Source organism: Xiphophorus couchianus, chromosome 7 (assembly GCF_001444195.1).
Source record: "Xiphophorus couchianus chromosome 7, X_couchianus-1.0, whole genome shotgun sequence".
Taxonomy (NCBI): Eukaryota; Metazoa; Chordata; class Actinopteri; order Cyprinodontiformes; family Poeciliidae; genus Xiphophorus; species Xiphophorus couchianus.
In genome coordinates, this window is record NC_040234.1 from 37,019,346 (window position 1) to 37,040,724 (window position 21,379).

At 46.6% G+C, this 21,379-nt stretch overlaps 2 protein-coding genes, 1 long non-coding RNA gene and 1 other non-coding gene across 7 annotated transcripts; 1 reads left to right on the plus strand and 3 right to left on the minus strand.

Moving 5' to 3' along the window:
- Positions 1-7,577: 7,577 nt before the first annotated feature.
- Positions 7,578-8,464, plus strand: LOC114147608 (uncharacterized). Its single transcript, XR_003596086.1, has 2 exons — positions 7,578-8,023; positions 8,177-8,464. It is a non-coding gene; the product is annotated as an uncharacterized LOC114147608 (long non-coding RNA).
- Positions 8,465-8,564: 100 nt separating this feature from the next.
- On the minus strand, positions 8,565-8,638 carry trnai-aau (transfer RNA isoleucine (anticodon AAU)). Its single transcript has one exon. It is a non-coding gene; the product is annotated as a tRNA-Ile (tRNA).
- Positions 8,639-10,475: 1,837 nt separating this feature from the next.
- On the minus strand, positions 10,476-21,027 carry cops8 (COP9 signalosome subunit 8). Of its 4 annotated transcripts, none has more exons than XM_028023556.1 (7): positions 20,809-20,985; positions 18,528-18,598; positions 18,210-18,258; positions 17,375-17,507; positions 11,159-11,320; positions 11,027-11,089; positions 10,476-10,795 (listed from the first exon to the last, which is right to left on the minus strand). In XM_028023556.1, exons 1-7 carry the CDS (start codon positions 20,941-20,943, stop codon positions 10,716-10,718), a joined length of 693 nt encoding a protein of 230 aa, XP_027879357.1. In that variant the 5' UTR covers positions 20,944-20,985; the 3' UTR covers positions 10,476-10,715. The 4 variants fall into 4 exon arrangements, with proteins under 4 accessions (XP_027879357.1, XP_027879361.1, XP_027879359.1 ...); XM_028023560.1 differs by having other exon boundaries at positions 10,597-10,795; positions 11,159-11,266; positions 20,872-21,027; XM_028023558.1 differs by having other exon boundaries at positions 10,597-10,795; positions 20,872-21,027.
- LOC114148342 (E3 ubiquitin-protein ligase TRIM63) lies at positions 12,511-14,032 on the minus strand. Its single transcript, XM_075410495.1, has one exon. The coding sequence runs from the start codon at positions 13,701-13,703 to the stop codon at positions 12,675-12,677; it is 1,029 nt and encodes a 342-aa protein (XP_075266610.1). The 5' UTR covers positions 13,704-14,032; the 3' UTR covers positions 12,511-12,674.
- Positions 21,028-21,379: the final 352 nt, after the last annotated feature.

A 21,379-nucleotide genomic window follows, 5' to 3' on the forward strand; every position in this document is an offset into this window, starting at 1 on the left:
GTGAAAATCAGCTAGAAATGATTCACTAATCAGTCATGTTACCTAGAAACAACCAGGCTTTGTTTGTGAGACTTGCGGTCATGTGGGTCGGTTGTGGGCGGAGCTTGGTAAGGTCCATTGATTTACATTGTATTTTGTGGAGTCGTTTTTCGCTTTTTTCGTCGCCATGGTAAGTCCAAATCCCACTAAAAGTAATATCTCCATTCTCGGCATCGAGCCGCACGTTTTGATACCACTTTTGTGGAGGTGATGGAAAAAAATCAAATAAAATAAAGATATAAATAAAGAGACATTCTATTGGGTGTAGAACAACAGGTGGACAGGAAATGTAACATCCAACTCGCTAAATTAGCTCTCATCAGTAACACTGATGAATTATACTGCAAACTTACAAAACACTCACAACAAACACTGATGCAGGAATTACATCATAACATGACATATCATATCAACATCATATGAAACAACAGAAACTCTCGTTTTCAGTCACACATACAAACTTCCTTGCCTGCAGAAATGACACTGCACGAAATAGCGCATGTTAAGGACCCCAATTTACAACTAGCTGTCCTAGCTGTTGCCTGACCCAATATTATCAGTCCAACTACGCGCTCTAGTGGGGATCCAGAACAAGAACAGCTGAATATTTAGTTGGACAGCAGGTTGAGCTGATCTTCAGTCAGAATGTTTGACTGGGAATTATTCACTCAATTTTCTGTAAATAGATAATCAAACTGAAATAAAGATCTATGAACATAGAAAGTGAACCTGGTGCCTTCTTTAGCGTAGAATCTAAATAGAAATGCATTTCCTATTTGACTCTTTAATGACTGGAATAAAATCATTTGACCTCCTCAGTCTGGACCACAGAGCAGTGGAAAGTTTCACTTTAAGATTTCTTCTGCTTTTGATTTCAACAAACCTGAAAAAATGAAACATATCTGAAAAGTTCATTAGATCAGATCATCTTGAAACACTAAAACGTTTCTACCTGCAGCATCATGTCACTTTCAGGCTGCTTGGTTGTAGCTTTCTAAGGACTCCTGGGGGCCTCTGGTTGCAACCAGAGGCCCCCAGGCCAGAGGCTCGGTCCGGCTCCTCTGCAGCTGTAAGGCATCAGCAGGAAGGAAACCAGAGGAGAAAAAGATTCAGTTCAGGCAGAAAAAACGGGAAAATGAAACTTCATGGCGGCTGGTTTACCAGTCAGAACCCGTCCAGAACTGCAGCAGATTTGACCAGATGAGGAACCAAACCTGATGACGGGTTGCAGGTCAAATTTCCCTTAGGGATCAAAAAATTATTTCCTAATCTGATTAAATTATTTCCTAATCTTAATAAAGTCTGAATCGGCTGCAGCTCAGTAAATCAGTCGGTGCCTGTTAGCTTTAAGACGCTTCAGTGGAAAATGTGAGTCTGTGGTTCTTCTGCACATGTGCCAGTTTCCTCCATTTTGTCCTTCTGAAAGCTTCTGTTTGGCTCTGATTGTAAATTTGCTGCAGCTCATTTTTTCCTGCTGCAGCTTCCAGAATGTGAAACATCAAATTTATGTTTCTGTTATTCAAACAAACTGAAGCTGGGAGCAGCCGCAGCGACGCCGCTACTGGAAACCAGCAGGCTGGCTAGCTGGTTAGGCGGTTAGCTGGTTAGCTGGCTAGTTGGTTAGGCGGTTAGCTGCAGCTCCTCTGTGGTTTTGGGTTGTGCTGCAGGTTTCTGGCTCTGATCCTCCAGAGGTTTGAACTCTTCGTCTTTGCGCTTCGGCCATAAAAACTCAGAGTTTGATTGGCTGAAGCTGCAGACCAGGCGGCCATGTTGGCTGCAGAACAAGCTGAAGTTTTTCTGCTGCATCAAACCTTCACATGTTTCACATCATTTTCTGAAACATTTCATGTCCACTGAAGTTTGACCTGTTCAGAGTTGAAGATCCGAGTGTAACTGGTGTATATTATTAGTGTTCTGTACTGATAACCCAGTCTGATACAGTGGGTTAACCTGATAACCCAGTCTGATACAGTGGGTTAACCTGATAACCCAGTCTGATACAGTGGGTTAACCTGATAACCCAGTCTGATACAGTGGGTTAACCTGATAACCCAGTCTGATACAGTGGGTTAACCTTGCCCTGTTCTGCGTTGTGTTCAGTTGAAGAAGGGAGTCGGACCACAGGAGTTGCTGGTTGCTCTTTCATGCAGGTTGCTGCCAGAGGCCTGCAGAAATAGAAATAAAAATCCCTTTAACATGCAGCTCTTCCATTCAGCAGTCGGTTTTCCCCCAGCAGATAAACACATGGAGAAACTAACAACAATATCTGCTCTAACATTTAAGAAAAATGTTCTTAACTTGTCAAAAAGAAAATTCCTCTGTATGGATTAAAACTAAACATTCACAGCTGCATGTACTTACAATTATTTTATATATTTCATAAAACGTGAGCATAACCAAAAGCAAAGAACATTTTCTACCTCTTCTCAGGCAGCCTAGCGCCACCTGAAGGTAGTACAGTGCTGATGTCATAAGACGCTCTCTTAAAGTGACAGTACAGGTACTAGTGCTTATAGATAGATAGATAGATAGATAGATAGATAGATAGATAGATAGATAGATAGATAGATAGATAGATAGATAGATAGATAGATAGATAGATAGATAGATAGATAGATAGATAGATAGATAGATAAATAGATAGATCTATCTTTATTGTCATCGTCACAAGAACAACGAAATTTAAAAAGTGCCATCAGTCGGTGCATATGCTTAAAAACAAAAAAATAAGTGTTTCACAATTCACACACAATGCAAGAAATAAATAACAAATAACTGATAAAAAAACTAATAAATCAGAACAGCCACATTCTCACATCCATCATTTATGATGATTAATGGTTGTTTTTGATTGCATTTAGTTTTGTTATTGCTGTTGGGTAGAAACTGTCTCTGAGACGGTTGGTTCTGGTTCTGGTTGCTCTGTATCTTCTGCCTGAAGGCAGCAGTGTGAACAGAGAAGGTCCGGGGTGAGAAGTGTCCTTTGTGATGTGTTGTGCTTTTCTTAGACAGCGGTCGCTGTGCAGGTCCTCCAGTGAGGGGAGAGGGCAGCCAATGATTTTTTGGGCTGTATTCACAACCCTTTGGAGAGCTTTCCTTTGAGCCGTAGTGCTGCTGTTATACCACACGCAGATACAGTAGGTCAGTATGCTCTCTATGGAGCACTTGTAGAAGGACACCAGCAGCTTCTCCTTGATGCTGTTCCTCCTGAGAACCCTCAGGAAGTTCAGTCTTTGCTGGGCCTTTTTTATCAGCTCCAAGGTGTTCATGTTCCATGTGAGGCCCTGCTCAATGTGGACCCCCAGGAAACGGAAATCAGCTACCCTCTCCACACATTTTCCCCCAATGGTTAGTGGTGTAATGTCCGTTTTATTCCTCCTGTAATCTATTATGAGTTCTTTTGTCTTATCAAAATAAGTAAAATAATAAAATTCTTAAAATATAACAAAAAACTAGGATTCTTCAATGTTAATCAGGATTTGGTGAAATTTCAAACATTATAATAATAAAAAATAAAAGCACATTTTCTAAAGTTGTTACACGAGCGACGACTCGGCGGTTCCGGTACCGCCAGGATGAAAGCTTAAAGTTACACTGTTAAAAATGAACAGCCTATATTTGGTTTATTTAGTATCTCATAAAACAAGATGGGAGTTCATTTTTTAGTCATATTTTCACCAAATTATTCATTTATTATCAGTTTCAGCACAAAACATTAAATTGGCCAACTAAATATTTAGCTAATTAAATGTTTAGTAAGATCCATCCATCCATCCATCCATTTTCTGCCTCTTATCCAGGGTCGGGTCGCGGGGTCAGCAGCTTCAGAAGGGAGGCCCAGACTTCCCTCTCCAGCCTCTTGTTCCAGCTCCTCCAGGGGAATCCCGAGGCGTTCCCAGGCCAGTAGAGGAACATTGTCCCTCCAGCGTGTCCTGGGTTTTCCCCTCCTCCCGGTGGGACCTGAACTCCTCACCAGGGAGGCGTCCAGGAGGCATCCTGACCAGATGCTCCTCAACTGGCTCCTCTCGATGTGAAGGAGCAGCGGTTCTACTCCTGGATGACTGAGCTTCTCTCTCTAAGGGAGAGCCCAGACACCCTGCGGAGAAAACCCATTTCGGCCGCTTGTATCTGCGATCTCGTTCTTTCGGTCATGACCCAAAGCTCATGACCATAGATGAGGGTGGGAATGTAAATCGACCGGTAGATCGAGAGCTTCGCTTTTTGGCTCAGCTCTCTCTTCACCACGACGGACCGGTACAGCGCCGCTTGACAGCAGACGCTGCGCCAATCCGCCTGTCGACCTCCTGCTCCCTTCTTCCCCCATTCGTGAACAAGATCCCGAGATACTTGAACTCCTCCACTTGGGGCAGGACACCCCCCCGGACCCGGAGAAGGCTCTCTACCCTTTTCCGGCTCAAGACCCTGGCCTCGGATTTGGAGGCACTGATCCCCATCCCGGCCGCTTCACACTCGGCTGCGAACCGATCCAGTGAGAGCTGCAGATCACGGCCTGATGGAGCCAACAGGACCACATCATCCGCAAAAAGCAGAGATGAGATCCTAAGGCCACCAAATCGGATCCCCTCAACACCTTGGCTGGTCTAGAGATTCTGTCCATGTCATGTGCTGTGGTGGTGGGTGGTGAGGCAGACGCGGTGGAACCAGGTTGTAGTGAAAAATGATGATATTTAATCATGAGAATCCAGCAAAAAGTCCAAAAACCAGGCAGCACTGCTGAGCGGAAAACCAGGGCTCAATACAGTTAGCAACTGGCTACACAAATGGACATGAATACAATAGACAAGCATGTAGACAAACAACTGCTTAGACAAGGACCCGACGAGGAACAAGGAACACAGGTGGGGTTAAATGCACAGGGGGTAATCAAGGAAATGAGACACACCTGGGAATAATCAAGAGGAGACAGGACAACAGGGAGACTCAGAGACAGAAACTCAAAATAAATACACAGAAGAACTCAAATCAACACAGAGAAAAACACAGATCACAACAGTTCATGAAAGTGATGAACAGAATCGGTGACAAAGGGCAGCCCTGGCGGAGTCCAACTCTCACCGGAAACGAGCCCGACTTACTGCCGGCAATGCGGACCAGACTCTGACACCGGTCATACAGGGACCTGACAGCCCGTATCAAAGGGCCCGGTACCCCATACTCCCGGAGAACCCCCCACAGGGCTCCCCGAGGGACACGGTCGAACGCCTTCTCCAAGTCCACAAAACACATGTAGACTGGTTGGGCGAACTCCCATGCACCCTCCAGGACCCTGCTGAGGGTGTAGAGCTGGTCCAGTGTTCCACGACCAGGACGAAAACCACACTGCTCTTCCTGAATCCGAGGTTCGACTATCCGACGGACCCTCCTCTCCAGGACCCCTGAATAGACCTTGCCAAGGAGGCTTAAGAGTGTGACCCCTCTATAATTGGAGCACACCCTCCGGTCCCCCTTTTTGAACAGGGGGACCACCACCCCAGTCTGCCAATCCAGGGGAACTGCCCCCGATGTCCATGCAATATTGCAGAGTCGCGTCAACCAACACAACCCTACAACATCCAGAGCCTTAAGGAACTCCGGGCGGATCTCATCCACCCCCGGGGCCTTGCCACCAAGGAGCTTTTTAACCACCTCGGCGACCTCGCCCCCAGAGATTGGAGAGCCCAACCCAGAGTCCCCAGGCTCAGCTTCCTCAGTGGAAGGCATGTTGGTGGGATTGAGGAGGTCTTCGAAGTACTCTGCCCACCAGCCCACAACGTCCCGAGTAGAGGTCAGCAGCACACCATCCCCACTATAAACGGTGTTGGTGCCGCACTGCTTCTGGAGTCCCACAGGCCAAAAAGGCCCGATAGGACTCCAGCCTGACGGCATCCCTCACCAAAGGTGTCCACCAACGGGTTCGAGGGTTGCCGCCGCGACAGGCACCGACAACCTTGCGGCCACAGCTCCGATCGGCCGCCTCGACAATGGAGGCACGGAACACGGTCCACTCAGACTCCATGTCCCCCACCTCCCCCGGGACGTGTTCAAAGTTTTGCCGGAGATGGGAGTTAAAGCTCCGCCAGACGTTCCCAGCAGACCCTCACAACACGTTTGGCCTGCCAGGTCTGACCGGCTTCCTCCCCCACCACCGGAGCCAACTCACCACCAGGTAGTGGTCAGTGGACAGCTCCGCACCTCTCTTCACCCGAGTGTCCAAGACATACGGCCGCAGATCAGATGAAACGACGACAAAGTCGATCATCAATCAATCAAGATCAATAAGTTAAATGTTTAGTGTGAAGCTAAATGTTTAGCCTTAGCTAATCATTTAGCTTTATAGTAATGCCAAATATTTAGATATTTTGCTTCAAGAGAGTGTTTATATTTTTGGTCTCAGTTGAATATTTAGTTTGAAGTTGAGATGTTAATAAATGAATAACATGAAAACATGGATAAGAAATGAAATCCCATTTATGTCTCACAGGTTAAATAATCCAGATTACTGCCGTTCATCTGAGACCAACTTTAAAATGGTGCCTCATAAAAACGTGATGTCAGCAGACTGTCGGTCACTGATTCAGAGTCAGGACTTGGACTAGGCCGCTCCAGAACTTTAATCTGTTCAAATTGTTTTTTGAGTTGATGTTTTTATTTGGTTTTGTTTTTGTTTGAATATATTTTTGGGATAAAAGATTTTATGAGATTTTTTCTTTTATCTGCTGCCTTTCATTTTATCAATTTGTATATTTTCTCAGTTGTATAATTGTTTTGTTTGCAATGAAATGAATAAATATGAAAAAAAAACAACCTGCCAGGGTGTGAAGACTTTCCTGAGCGATTCTGTGTCCTAATTAAAGTAAACTTTGTGGATCCTTGCCTTTAATTTCCTGTCGGCTCAGTTACCGTCTGCATGTGACTCCTGTGGATGAAGGCTGCCTTTCAGGTCCGAACTGGACCGGACCGGAACCGAACCGCCTCCTGCTTTCATTAGCAGGTCAGGAAATCTCTGGGATTAGAGAAGCAGCAGAAACTGAAACAGGAGCTGCAGGTGAGGAAGAAGAAGATAGAATAGAATAGAATAGAATAGAATTCAACTTTATTGTCATTGCACTGTCACAAGTACAAGCAACAAGATGTAGTTTGCATCTATCCAGCTGTGCTCTATGAGATATAAATATTTATTTACAGATGTACAAGACTATGTATGTATGGACTATAAGGGGTTATAGCAAGAGATATAGATATTGTGTATAGATATAAATATGGGAGCTATATGCACAGATTATACTGATTATACATAAGAATGTTAGGGAACGGATTATAGATAAATAATGGCAGATAAAATTTACAGGTTGTATGTGTGTGTGAAGAAAACAGTCCGTGATGTGTGTGTGTGTGTGTGTGTGTGTGTGTGTGTGTGTGTGTGTGTGTGTGTGTGTGTGTGTGTGTGTGTGTGAGGACAGTCCATGTGTTATTGTTGTATGAGAGGATAGGGGAGTACAGTCCTTATAGTTTATGTTTTATGTCAGGAGGCGTTCAAAAGCGTGACAGCTGTGGGAAAGAAGCTGTTCCAGTGCCTGGTGGTTCTGGTCCGTAGGCTTCTGTAGCGTCTCCCAGAGGGCAGGAGGGAAGATGATGACCATGATGATGATGGTTTTAGACTCCAGTCTGTCTCCCCTCGGCGTCCATCTTGGAAGGCCTTCCTCCTCCATCCCGCCGGAGTCTTCCTCATGACTCATCCGTCTCCATGGAAACGGGCTGTGTGGACCTGAGCGGCGGCCATGATGCCACCCTCCGGAGGGGAACAGCGCCCTCTGCTGTAATCAGCCATCAGTCACAGATTATAACCTCAGAGATCGGAGGGAGGCACCAGAACCGGAACCGGAACCAGAACCAGGACCGGAACTGGAACTGGAAGCAGGACCTCTCATCTTGGTCAGCTCCACAGTTTGGACCGGTCTGCTGGTTCTGCCAGTCGGTTGCTATGGTAACTGCCTGTTAGGTTTCCAGAAACTTTTTCTAACTTTAAAACGATTTTCTAAAATCAATTAATTTAATTACTCCTCAAAATTTGACCCATAAAATAATAAAGTAAAAACTGTTTATGAAATAAAAATAAATTACATTTTTCTTCCTGCAGCGTCTCGTCTTGCTCTCCGGTCCGCTCGGGCCGGCGGTTCTGATTCGGTCCAGATGTGGAAACGCTGCGATTGATGGAAATCTGTCATCAGATGGTTTATTAGTAAACCGGTTTGAGAACGTTCCTCATTTCAAAATGGTTCCTGAACGTTTTGAGATTTGTTTTCCCTCCATCTGGGCCGGGGTTAAAGGTCACTGTTCTTCCAGATGGGATTCCTCCTGGGTTTCATTTACTCACTCCCTGTGGTTCCGTCCAGAATCAGATCAGATTAAATCCAGAGTTGAATCATCCAGGACGTTTTTATTAGTTTAATTATCCACAGAAACATTCCAGAACCCGACCGGGACCGGTGACTCATATCTCAGATAAACAATAATAAAAGGACTAATGGCCCGTACGGGGATCGAACCCGCGACCTTGGCGTTATTAGCACAACGCTCTAACCAGCTGAGCTAACCGGCCTGATGACGAAACACAGCGCCCGCTGTGCAGTTAAATATGAGCATGCGCAGTTCTTCGTGGTCAGCTGGACATTTACTGCGTTTCTGTTCGGCTCAGCAGGTTTATATTTAGTGTGTTCTCAGCACCGAGCTGACCCGTTTCCTCCCGAACCGACCTGCTGCTACGGTCAGCTATCCCAAACCGTGAACCCGAACTGCCTCAACACGCTGCTAGAAGAAAATACTTTATATTAAAGAAAATATTCAGAAACAAAAAGCTGAAGGAGAGCAAACCCAGAGTTCCGGTTCTGGTTTCCTTCCGAGTCTCAGAAACATCTGCAGCTTACAGACAAAATAACGCAATAAAATCTAAATAATTAAAAACAGGATGAGGCTAAAAATAAAGATGTTTCATGAGCAGCAGAAGGCAACAGATGAATTCATGCCCACATGTTCTGGTACCAGACCGGTTCTTCTAAACATGGACCGGGCCTTGTAGGGAAGGAAGCTTTATATAAATACTAACTGTAGAACCTCAGCAGCTGCTCCGGGACGTTTCTGGACCCGAACCGAGTTCAGTGTGATCTGAATGGAGATCCTCAGGGTCATAATTATACATACACCCACTGATCCATGTCTGCATTCCTCTGATGGGTTGGTTTCCTGTTCAGCTGGGTGTGTTTGGATCACAGTTCTGTTGGAGACCCATCGGGGTCCCAACTGGGTCCCTACACACCATGATTAGCGTCATGGACTATGAGGGTTCCGACCCGGTTCAAAGTTAACACCTCGGGCTGGACTGAGACGTGTGGGTGTCCCCATGGACGAGACCAACGTCCTCTGGAGAAGATTTGGACGAGTCAATATGGACACACAGCAAAATGAGCTGCAAACACACGAATGATGCAAACTCCAAAACAGAAAAACACTGAAATCAAAAAGGAAAAAAAATGTTGCAGCAACAGGAAACAAGCAACAGAGATTCAAACGTTGCACAAAACAGAAGTCCTCCAGACCACTAGGGGGAGCCTGGAGCAGGTAATATCACCTTCATGAATATAATACAAAATACAAGAAGTACAACAGGCTGCACAGTGGTGCAGTCGGTAGCACTGTTGCCTTGCAGCAAAAAGGTCCTGGGTTCGATTCCCGGCCCAGAGTCTTTCTGCATGTTCTCCCTGAGCATGCTGGGTTCTCTCCAGGTTCTCCAACTTTCTCCCACATGACAGAAACATGACAGTCAGTGTGTGCATGGTTGTTTGTCCTGTCTGTCTCTGTGTTGCCCTGCGATGGACCGGTGACCCGTCCAGGTGACCCAGCGGGGTCTCTAACCCCCTCCCAAAAAGAAAATGGATGGATGGGTGAAGTGTAACTCACCTTTGTTTCTCCGGGTCATCTTGTCTTATCCTGACCTCTGCAGCTACAGAAACATGATAATCACCACCAAGGGTCCAGTCCACGCCATTAGTTGGTCGGCTCCCCCTAGAGGCCTGGAGGACTTCTGATTGGTCAGCAGGGTTTCATACTTGTGGATCAAGTAATAAAGTAGAACCTCCAGACTCTTCAGCCAGCAGTTAGTTGGACCCAGCTAGTTCTGAGGCAATCCAAAGGGATCAGAACTGGTTCTGGAATGGAGAATGAAGGCTAACACTGATCATCTGGAGCCGAGTAGAAACTCTGGTCTGATCCAGGAAAAAAACCCAGTTGAGATTAGCTGCACCGCAAGCTGGCTAATGGCTACTTTAGCTGTCTGAAGCCTGTATGTAAATTTATGAGCTTGTATGGATCAAAGTGAATGGAGACCCGGTTCCGACCCGCAGAACCTGATTACCCGCATCTGATGGAAACAGAAGCTCAACCAGTAGAAACAGAAACACGTTTATTCAGCAGCCAAAACAGGAAATCGGGTGGAAACAGGACTGGGTTCTCTCCATGTTTGTCAGAAACAATAATAATCAGAGCTATTTACACATCAGGCGGCTGCAAACAGCCAATCATCATCGTCGCCGTCTGAGCATGGGCGGGGTCATGGGATGAATCCGGAGGTCAGTCCATCAGGAGGAGCGGTGGCTTCTCCTCCGGTGGAACCAGGGGAGCCTTCAGTTCTCTAGGAACGCCACGTAGTCGGTGAGGCGGGCCAGCTGCTGCTCGTTAGGAACCAGCGACACCGGGGGCGGGTCTGGAGAGAGAGAAGGGCGAGCAAGTCAGGGGGTTTCCACCATTTATCTGAGCTCTATCTGCAGCCCCGCCCCCACCTGTTACTGCTCAGAGCAGGGGGGTTGTGATAAATCCAGCATATGTTCGCCCTCTAGTGGCTGTTTTAGACACTGAATCCTAATAAACATATAAATGTGTGAAAAGGAGCCAGAGGAGAAGTGTGTGTGATTTAATGGGAAACGGCGCCCCCTACCTGGCTTCTTGGGCATTACCATCCTGGTTGCTGGGTCGGCCTGCCAGCCTTGACTCACCACACCTGAGAGAGACGAGGGAAAGCAGGATGAGTCCATGAAAACCCAACAGACTCTACAGGAAGTAGCCTCACCCTTCACCGCCTCCTCCACCGAGTAGCCCACGAAGGCAGCGAAGTCTTCGGCTGTGATGGAGGTGTAGGCCTGCGCCACCAGGCTGTAGGCCCGCTGCCTGCTGCTCTCTGTGGACAACATCATGGTGAGGAGGAGGATGGCCATCATCTTCATCATCTCAGCTAAACGAACCGCAGCTCGTCACTGATCACAGCCAGGAGCCGACAACAACTCAAATAGTTCATTTCACAACTTTAAACAGATTCAGGCCGCTTCCTGTCTCAGACCGCTTCCTCTCCGAGAGGCCACTTCCTCTCCGACAGGCCGCTTCCTGTCTGAGGCCGCTTCCTGTCGGACAGGAAGCGGCCTGTCGCTAAAGTGAATCAGAAGAAAACAAGAAATTTAAACTGAACTCAGGTCAGTTTTGGTTTGGCTAATATGTTAGCATCCAAGAAGCTCCTCCCACTTTTAAACCGGTTTGCGTTTTTAACCAAGCTTTAGAGTTAAAGGACCAGATCACATTATTTAATCTCCTGAAGACAAAGTTTCTTCATTCAAGGTCATTATTTCCACAATAAGTCCTGATAGAACTGAATGTTTTTACCTTGAATGCTGATGTTATTGTTCAGTTTTGGCTTCATTACTTCTGTTCTCTCAGCAAATGAGATTCATCTTTACAGGCTCATAATGATTCTGAAAATGATCTTTTGACCCCCAGTTGGACTCTGGCGGCCCTCCAGAGGGTCCCTGCCCCCATGTTGGGACTCTGGAGGCAGCAGTGGATTTTATTCGGGGTTATCAGAGAAAAGAAGGATAAACATATGCCGCACTTATCAGATTTTGGAACAGAACCTGAACCTCAGGAATGGGGTCACGGGGGTCACCTGGAGCCTCAGCTCCTAATCAGGTGAGCGTTGAGGCTCCTCAGACACGCCGACATGTTCTGTTGTCACCGCGTCAACGCCGTGGCCTCTCAGCCTCTGTTGCCTAGCAACGGCTGTCTGTGTACCAACAGAGATCTGGCAGACGGAAAGTTTTCCACCAGGACGATCGATAAGAGCTGGACAGAGTCGCACTGAGCATGCTCAGAACAGAAGGTCACTCTGCGTGTCACTTCCTGTTTCTGAGCTCAGCGACCAGCTGGATGACGATTTTAGCTCAGAGTCAGTCGGGTCAGCGCTGCTGAGCAAGAAGAACTCCATGAGAGGAACCGGACCGGCCCGGCTATTCCTGGACGCCATTGCGTGCGCGCGCGCACACACACACACACTCTTCCTGAAATAGCTCAGATGGTTCTCCAGCAAAGGCAACGCTGCTGCAGGCTTTTAATAACCTGCTTTGGTTCCCAACAGGACCAGAACCGGGCCATGGATCAACTTCACACAGCTTTATTTCCAGTACAGACTGACTGGGACTCCAGCAGCGCATCAACAACCACAAGCTACAAACATTTCTAACCTTCAATACAAAAGTATAAAAAGACGTAAAGAATCAGAGTCTGTCTCTCAGTCCTGATGGACGCCTCCGTCCTCCATCCTATTCTTCCTCCTCCTCCTCTGCGTCCTCGTACTCCTCATCATCCCCGGTTCCGAAGTCCATCTTGGCCAGTACAGCCTCCACCAGCTCCGTGTTGAGGGTGAAGTGGTCCATCTTCTCGAAGCCGGGTTCTGGCCGCTCTTCGCCCAGCGAGGCCTTGGCGGCGTCCCGGGTCCGGCCGATCAGGCCTTTGGAGGCCAGCAGGAACTCGGCGGCGCCGCTCTGCTCCAGGGCGCGCACCGCCGTGTCCGTCAGCTCCGAGCTGGCCTGCAGCCGCTCACCGTAGCGCTGCGCCAGCGCCCGCAGCGCCGCCACCTTGTCGTCCTGCTCACGGCCCAGTTGCTCCAGCAGCACCGCCTTGCGCTCCTCCAGCACGGCGTACAGCAGGTCGAAGCGCTCCGCCAGGCCCTGCTTGGCGCGCTGTGCGTTCTCCTGCACGGCGCGCCCGGCGTCTTCCATCTGGTGCAGCAGCGCCTGCAGCCGGCCGTTGCTGGCCACCAGCGCGTCGATGGCGTTGCTGAGCTCGGCCTTCTGGCTCTGGTAGACGGCGGCCAGCGGCGCCACCTCGCAGTCCTTGTGCTGGCCGAACACCTTGCACATGGAGCAGGTGGGGCGCTGGCAGCTGACGCAGTAGATGTTGATGCGCTCGTCCTCGTGCTCCGGGCAGCGAGGCTCCTTGGCCTCCTGCGTCTTCAGCGGCTCGCCCTCGCCCTTCCCCTCCTGCTGCTGCTTGTAGATGTCGATGATGTTCTCAACCAGCAGGTTGCGCTGGAGGCCGTGCACGCCATGGCGGTCCAGCACCACCTCGAAGCGGCAGGTGGGGCAGCGGAAGACGCCGCCGGAGAAGTGGTAGGGGTTGCGGGAGTTGTAGAGGTCGCTGGCGCAGCCGCGGCACAGGTTGTGCTGGCAGGGCAGGATGACCACCGGCTTGGTGAACATGTCCAGGCAGATGGGGCAGCTCAGCTGCTTCTCCAGGCTGTCCATGGGGCTGGGCGGCCGCACCACCGAGCCCGTCCTCTGGAGGTCCATGTCCTTGGTTCTGGTTCTGGTTCTGGGAGAGACGAGACGCTGTGTTGCTGCTGCGGCGCTCCGGGTCTATTCTGGTCCGGGGGCCGGCCGACCGGCCTTTATATGAGCCTTCAGACAGACATCCGATCCACCAGAGCGCATTCCTGCCTGGACATTTTCACAGAACCCCCCCAGCCCCCTCTGTGTGTCGCCGTGGAAACAAACAAGGGGGGGCGGGCGACTGGGACAAACAGCCAGCATGTGACCAGAGACACTCAGCGATAAACAGGACATGATGTTTTCCAAAACAAAACACCTACAGGAAATGTTTCCAGTCTGAGCAACAAACAAGTTGAACCACAGACTGAACAACCAACTACCAACCAACTAAAAACCACAAACCAACTAGTGACCAACCACCAACCAACTACAAACCAACTAAAAACCACAAACCAACTAGTGACCAACCACCAACCAACTACAAACCAACTAGTGACCAACCACCAACCAACTACCAACCAACTAAAAACCACAAACCAACTAGTGACCAACCACCAACCAACTACAAACCAACTAAAAACCACAAACCAACTAGTGACCAACCACCAACCAACTACAAACCAACTAGTGACCAACCACCAACCAACTACCAACCAACTAAAAACCACAAACCAACTAGTGACCAACCACCAACCAACTACAAACCAACTAAAAACCACAAACCAACTAGTGACCAACCACCAACCAACTACAAACCAACTAGTGACCAACCACCAACCAACCACCAACCAACTACAAACCAACTAGTGACCAACCACCAACCAACTACAAACCAAGTACCAACCACCAACCAACTACAAACCAACTAAAAACCACAAACCAACTAGTGACCAACCACCAACCAACTACAAACCAACTAAAAACCACAAACCAACTAGTGACCAACCACCAACCAACTACAAACCAAGTACCAACCACCAACCAACTACAAACCAACTAAAAACCACAAACCAACTACCACCCACAAACCAACTAGCGACCACCAACCAACTACAAACCAAGTACCAACTACCACCCACAAACCAACTAAAAACCACAAACCAACTACCAACCAACCACAAACCAACTAGTGACCAACCACCAACCAACTACAAACCAAGTACCAACTACCAACCACAAACCAATTAAAAACCACAAACCGACTAACGACCAACCAACTACCAACCAACCACAAACCAACTAAAAACCACAAACCAACTACCGACCAGCGACAACCGACCAACCACAAACCAACTAAAAACCACAAACCAACTACCGACCAGCGACAACCGACCAACCACAAACCAACTAACGACCAACCAACTACCAACCAACCACAAACCAACTAAAAACCACAAACCAACTACCGTAGTTGGTTGGTTTGTGTTTCAGGAAGTGAGTCTTTCCACTCCTGCTTCAGATTCTAGTTGTTGACTTTTGCTAACTGTCGCAGATTTAGCCTGACCGACAACAACGACAGTTAGAAACCACAGAATATCAGGACATTTTACAATGTTCACAACAGAACTACAGCAATGCATTCTGGGTTCAGAATATACGTCATTTGCTGCGCCGCATCATAAGAACATAAGGAAACAAAGCTTCTGTGTAATCAGACTACACCCACTTCAAAATAAGAGCATGAGTAGAAACGTCCTGAAGGATTTTAAACAGTTAATAAGCAAAACTTCAAAACAAATATTGAACTTTATTCATCTGAAAGTTTAAAAACAGCCAGGTAATTTAGAGATTTAGAATTTATCCAGAAAAATGTATTGAGAGGAAACTAAGATCGCTAAGCGTTTTCAAAGTTAGCAAAAATGCTAAACATAAATTAGCTCCACTGTTAGCGGACACGTGTCCACTGCTGCTGTGGCGTCTACAGGTGAGTTAGCACAATGCCAGGGCAGAAAGGCATCGGCAAATACCTCAGAGGAGCAACTGTTGCTGCTCAACAACCTGAGAGGCTTCAGTTTAGATCAGGGGTCTCAAACTCCACACCTCGAGGGCCGCAGTCCTGCAGTTTTTAGATGTGCCACAGGTACAAAACACTGGAATGAAACGGCTTAATGACCTAATTATTCTGTTCAGGTGGGGCAGCAGAGGCTCATCTTAAAGTTGCAGGACTGCGGCCCTCCAGGACTGGAGTTTGAGACCCCTGGTTTAGAGCATAGGTGTCAAACTCTGGCCCGCGGGCCAAATTTGGCCCGCAGTGTAATTATATTTGGCCCGCGAGGCAATTTCAAATTAATATTAGAGCCGGCCCGCCGGTATTATACAGTGGCAACGCTGTGACGCCGCACTCACCGCTTATACTACAAATCCCATAATGCTCTGCTGTTTTTTGGCGCGTCAATCAGGACAGAGGCAGACACGCCTCCTCCTCTGTGTCAGTAGCACTTATGGTAGCGGACATGGATGTATTAGGAAGGTGGTGATCCGTCTTCTTGCGCACTCCTTGGGTGAAAGCCCCGGCGCACCCCGCATCCCCGGGCCTCTCCCCCAAACCACACTGTGACCTCAAACTACAGCTGTCACTGTGTTACCCTACCAAAAAATGGCAAAAAGAAAGACAGAAAATAGAACTTTTCTGGACAGGTGGGAGACAGAATATCTGTTTACATATGTATGTGAGCAACTTTTCTCCTCAGTGAAGATGACCAAAACGTCTCACAGGAGACGTCTGACTGACGAACACCTTTGTTCGATAATGAAGGTTTCCTCAGCTCAAACTCTGAGCCCCAACATTGATGAACTGGCATCCAAGAAAAGATGCCAGGTATCTGGCTTGGCTGCATCAGAGTAGATCAGTGTGTCGCAAAATGAGCAATAAATACGTTTTCTATGCACCTTTTCTTGTTACTCCAAGGCCTGAATGGTTTATTCATAGTTTATTTAATGATTTATTCATAGTTGTTATTTTATTTTCAAATTTATTAGTCTGTGCACGAAGCTAATTTTGACATTTACCTCAGAAAGGAGGCTTTCAATTTTTATTTAAATTTTATTTAATATTCCATTTATATGTTTTATTATTATTATTAGCAACTCAATTTTGCACACCTGCACTTTTAAGTTATATAAGCCTTGCTTGTTCAATATTTATTGTTAAATCAAAACTTGTTTGGGTCCATATTAAAAGATTCATTTGTTCAACCTTGGCCCGCGGCTTTGTTCAATTTAAAATTTTGGCCCACTCTGGATTTGAGTTTGACACCCCTGCTTTAGAGGAAACTCCCAGAAACACAACGATGATCAACAAGTAAAATCCTTAAACGTCTGAAACGAGTCAAACTGTGGAATAAATTAAACAGAAACTGTAACATTAACAAATCCAAATGTTTACTTGAACAGTTTTATTAGAGGTGCCAGCTGTTACCAAACCGTCTGATGAAACTCTGTTTATGACATCAACATCAGATCAACATCCAGAGAAGTTATTTTAAACTGTTGCACAACCAACAGCAGCGCCACAATCACTCAGGAAGCAATAAACTCCTGCTGACGTCTGCAGGAGAAAACCCCGAGATCACAGCACCAAGGCAGGAGGCTAGCCCTGCAGCTAGCTGCTGTAGCTAACCCTGCAGCTAGCTGAGTAGCAGCTGCTCAGTGATGTGTCTGACATGCTGAAGTTTTTTCTTGCATGAAGTTACCTCTGAGGGCCTCCATGACAGGAAGGATATTCTCGGACCACTGGTGGGCTGCGATGGTCGTGTAGATCCCTGGGAAGTCTCTCTGCCAAATGCGCTGGCCGACGGCCCAGATAGCTGCTAGCTCAGGGTTAGCCTGCAGCCGAAAACAAGACGGAAGCCTTCAGCAATCAGAGACACGTCTCTGGGAGTATTTGGGATTTTCACTGCTGTGTCTGACAGCTGCTCTGCTCAGCCTCACAGGACACAGAGGACAGACATCAGCACTGCTGAGACACCTGCAGTTTCCACACAGCTGCTAGCTTAGTTCGAAACTTACTTTCCAGGATTTGGGCTGAATATTCATGTTTTTAATTTCCTCCATTTCATAGTGAGCTGCTCTTCTAGCCTTTACGGTAATCCTGTTCAGTGGCTTTTCCTAATATGGCTCTCTGCCCAGGGTGGCACATCACTGGGACAGCACGAGCCTTCTGCTGTTTCCACAAATGTCAAAATTTATGTACCAAGTTACATTTTGTGCAGATATTCAAAAACACATTTTAAGTAGGAAAATTTTATTTTATTTTTCCTGTTTAAGTTTCATATTTCATATTCAGGATTTACTCATAATTTGCAACAATTTGTACTTTATCGCTATTGTTTTTAATGTGTCAATCTGTTTGTTTGTAACAGATTGTTGCAGCTGCAGTAGCACTGGTTAGCAGGAGTTAGCACTAGTATAACAGGAGTTAGCACCTGTTTAACAGGAGCTGGAAATGGACCAGTGTCCTGAGTATCGTGACAGGTCCAGCAGAACTCTGACCAGAACCCGGTCTAACAGACGTCTGAGCAAACTTACTGATTTTATGGCCTGAGGAATCCTCTTCCACAGATAGCGGGCGTTGTTCCTAGAGGCCAGAAACAACAGGACTCAGTCAACAGGAAGTGGAGCAGGAAACACAGGAAGCTCCACTGGTTGATGGGCAACGATGCAATCCAGATGCTTAAAGGTTTGGTTATCAGGAATATTCTGATTTGGACCCGATTCTCTCTACATGGAGAGAGCAGGTCGCCATGGAAATGGTCTGACTTACACGCCCATTAGCCAGCGGGGGTAAATCCCAACATCACCAGTCTAAAGGAGATGCTTGCACAGCGGCCATTTTGCTGTACTTACATGTCGTTGTTCAGCAGATACAGCGCTAACATCTGAGCGTAGACCTGGGGAGTTGCGATGCCTCCTGGAGCCTGGGGAAGGTAGTGCAGGTGGTTATTTCTGTAGATCTTCACTCATCAAAGATATTAGTGACCAAAGTTCCCCCCAAAAAACGACATATAAAAGAAAACAGGTCTAAAACAAGGTGGATGAGACAGGAAGTGACACGTTTTAGGCATTCAGCGCCTGCCTGAATGAAAAGTCTTGAAGGAAGATCTGGTAAAGCCTGATTCCTGAGTCCACGTCACATCAACGTATGAACCGTCATTAAAAACAGCTTTTATGCGTTACCGTGGGTTACAGGTTCCAGAATACCAGCTGAGAGACAAACAAATGACATTAAATTATTTCCTCCCCAACATAAAATGAGCTGAATCAACACTTTAAGTGGTTTCACATGAAATCAGACGCTCATATGCTCATCAGGTTTCCATGGAAACCAGGAAATAATCTCTGCCTTCATCCCCCTAGGATTCTTCTGAAAATGAATCATTTAAGCTGCATGTCTTTCTGTTCAAAGCCAAATGTTCTTTATAGCATAAAGTTACATCATTAACAGGATGATTGTTTGGCTAATAAAGACATTTTCTGTGATTTTTGATCCAAACTTTGGATTCCACGTAAACAAGGGAAAATAATTTAGTTCAGAATTTTTTATTTTAAACAGATATAAAAACCTTATACTTTATAAGGTTTTTATTAGACTTTTACCTGTATGTTAGTATCTCATGTGTAGGTTTTGTGAAGCTGTATATCATTTTCTTTAAGATATAAACAAACAGATTCGAAAAATGGTTTAGGAAAAAGAGATTGGGACAGAAATCTTCTGAAAGAAAAACATTTTGAACTATTCTGATCCATTTTCATGGAGTAGCAGCGCCATCTGCTGGCAGCTGTAGTCAGTGTTGATGGTTTGACTGGTTAGTAAAGGACCTGCTGCTAGTTATTATTCTACCAACAGGTTTTACCCAAACAAGCATTAATAACCTAGTTAACAGTCTTAAGTTCAATCAGTTTTCTGAAATAATTAATTAAGAATAAATTAAGACGTTTTCAAAGAGGGTCTTTAGAGATTATTTGCAATTTTTATTTAGTTATTATTCATTAGTTATCAGTGTTTAAAATCAGGGACACGCAGTCCAGTTAGCGTCACTTAGCGACACACAGTCCAGTTAGCGTCACTTAGCTACAGGCAGTCCAGTTAGCGTCACTTAGCTACAGGCAGTCCAGTTAGCGTCACTTAGCTACAGGCAGTCCAGTTAGCGTCACTTAGCTACAGGCAGTCCAGTTAGCGTCACTTAGCTACAGGCAGTCCAGTTAGCGTCACTTAGCTACAGGCAGTCCAGTTAGCGTCACTTAGCTACAGGCAGTCCAGTTAGCGTCACTTAGCTACAGGCAGTCCAGTTAGCGTCACGCAGCGCAGTTAGCAACACTCAGCGCAGTTAGCGTCACACAGTCCAGTTAGCGTCACGCAGCGCAGTTAGCGTCACGCAGCGCAGTTAGCGTCACGCAGCGCAGTTAGCAACACGCAGCGCAGTTAGCGTCACGCAGCGCAGTTAGCGTCACGCAGCGCAGTTAGCGACACGCAGCGCAGTTAGCGTCACGCAGCGCAGTTAGCAACACGCAGCGCAGTTAGCAACACGCAGCGCAGTTAGCGTCACGCAGCGCAGTTAGCAACACGCAGCGCAGTTAGCAACACACAGTCCTTTTCTCGGCTGCATTTCGCCCTGTTAGTGTTAGAGCTAACCGGAACACACCTCTGGGTCAGAACGGCCTCCAGAACCAAAGTAAACATGTAAATACAGGCAAATCGGATTCACTCCAGCCTGATTTATGACCAGCCGGCTAAAGATAACTGACAAGCTAACAAACAGCTGAAGCTGGTGTCCAAAGTGACACCGGACACCGTAGTTACCTTGCTCCGGTTTGCTCTAATTAGCTTCTAGTTATTGTATGTATTTTTCAGAGTTCTAAACAGTGCAGATAAATTTAGCTCCGACTGCTGAGAGTTTCAGGTTTTAAACCTTAAATCTGTGAAATAAGATTTGCTGAAATAAGATCTTTCCTGAGGCGACGAGTCGGAAGCTAACTTCACCCGCTCGGCTCCCAGGTCTCAGTCAGAGCCTCTACGATGGTCATTTATTGATCATGATTTTCAGCGATTGGTTTTAGCATCCTTCAGTGTTTAGATGCGAAGTAATGCAGAAACGGAGTAAGTAGGGAACCAAATGTTCAGTTCTACCTTCAAACTGAGCCGTAAAACCCGGAACGACTGAAACCCGAAACCCGAACCCGTCCAGCTCACCTCCAGCTCCTGAGCTTCACACTGATCCAATAACTGATCAAAGTTCTCCTCCATGATCACAGCAGCGGGCATGATGCTGCCCAGCCGGACTTCTTCCTGCTGTTATTATCTGGACGGTGACTGGCTGCAACAGCGCCTCCAGGCGGCACGGGGGGAAACAACAGCCCGGAATTACAACATTACAACTATTTGCTGTAATATTATAACAAAAGCAAGTCATTGTTTTTCAGACATTGTTTAACTACTTAAATTAATCATCTTTTAAATAAAGGTCTTCCATCCATAATTAGGAAGTTTAGATGACAGAATTAAATGTATTTTTATCTGAGGTTGATAAACTCGAAGAAAACCTTTGGACTCATTAACTCCTGAGTTTAATGGCTGAAATGACCAATTTGTGTTGCTCTGTTGAACAAATCTGTTCAATTTGTGTAGAAAACGTAACAGAAAGTAGAAATAAAACACACGCAGCTTAGTTAAATATTAGCTTCTAGTTTTCAACTATTTC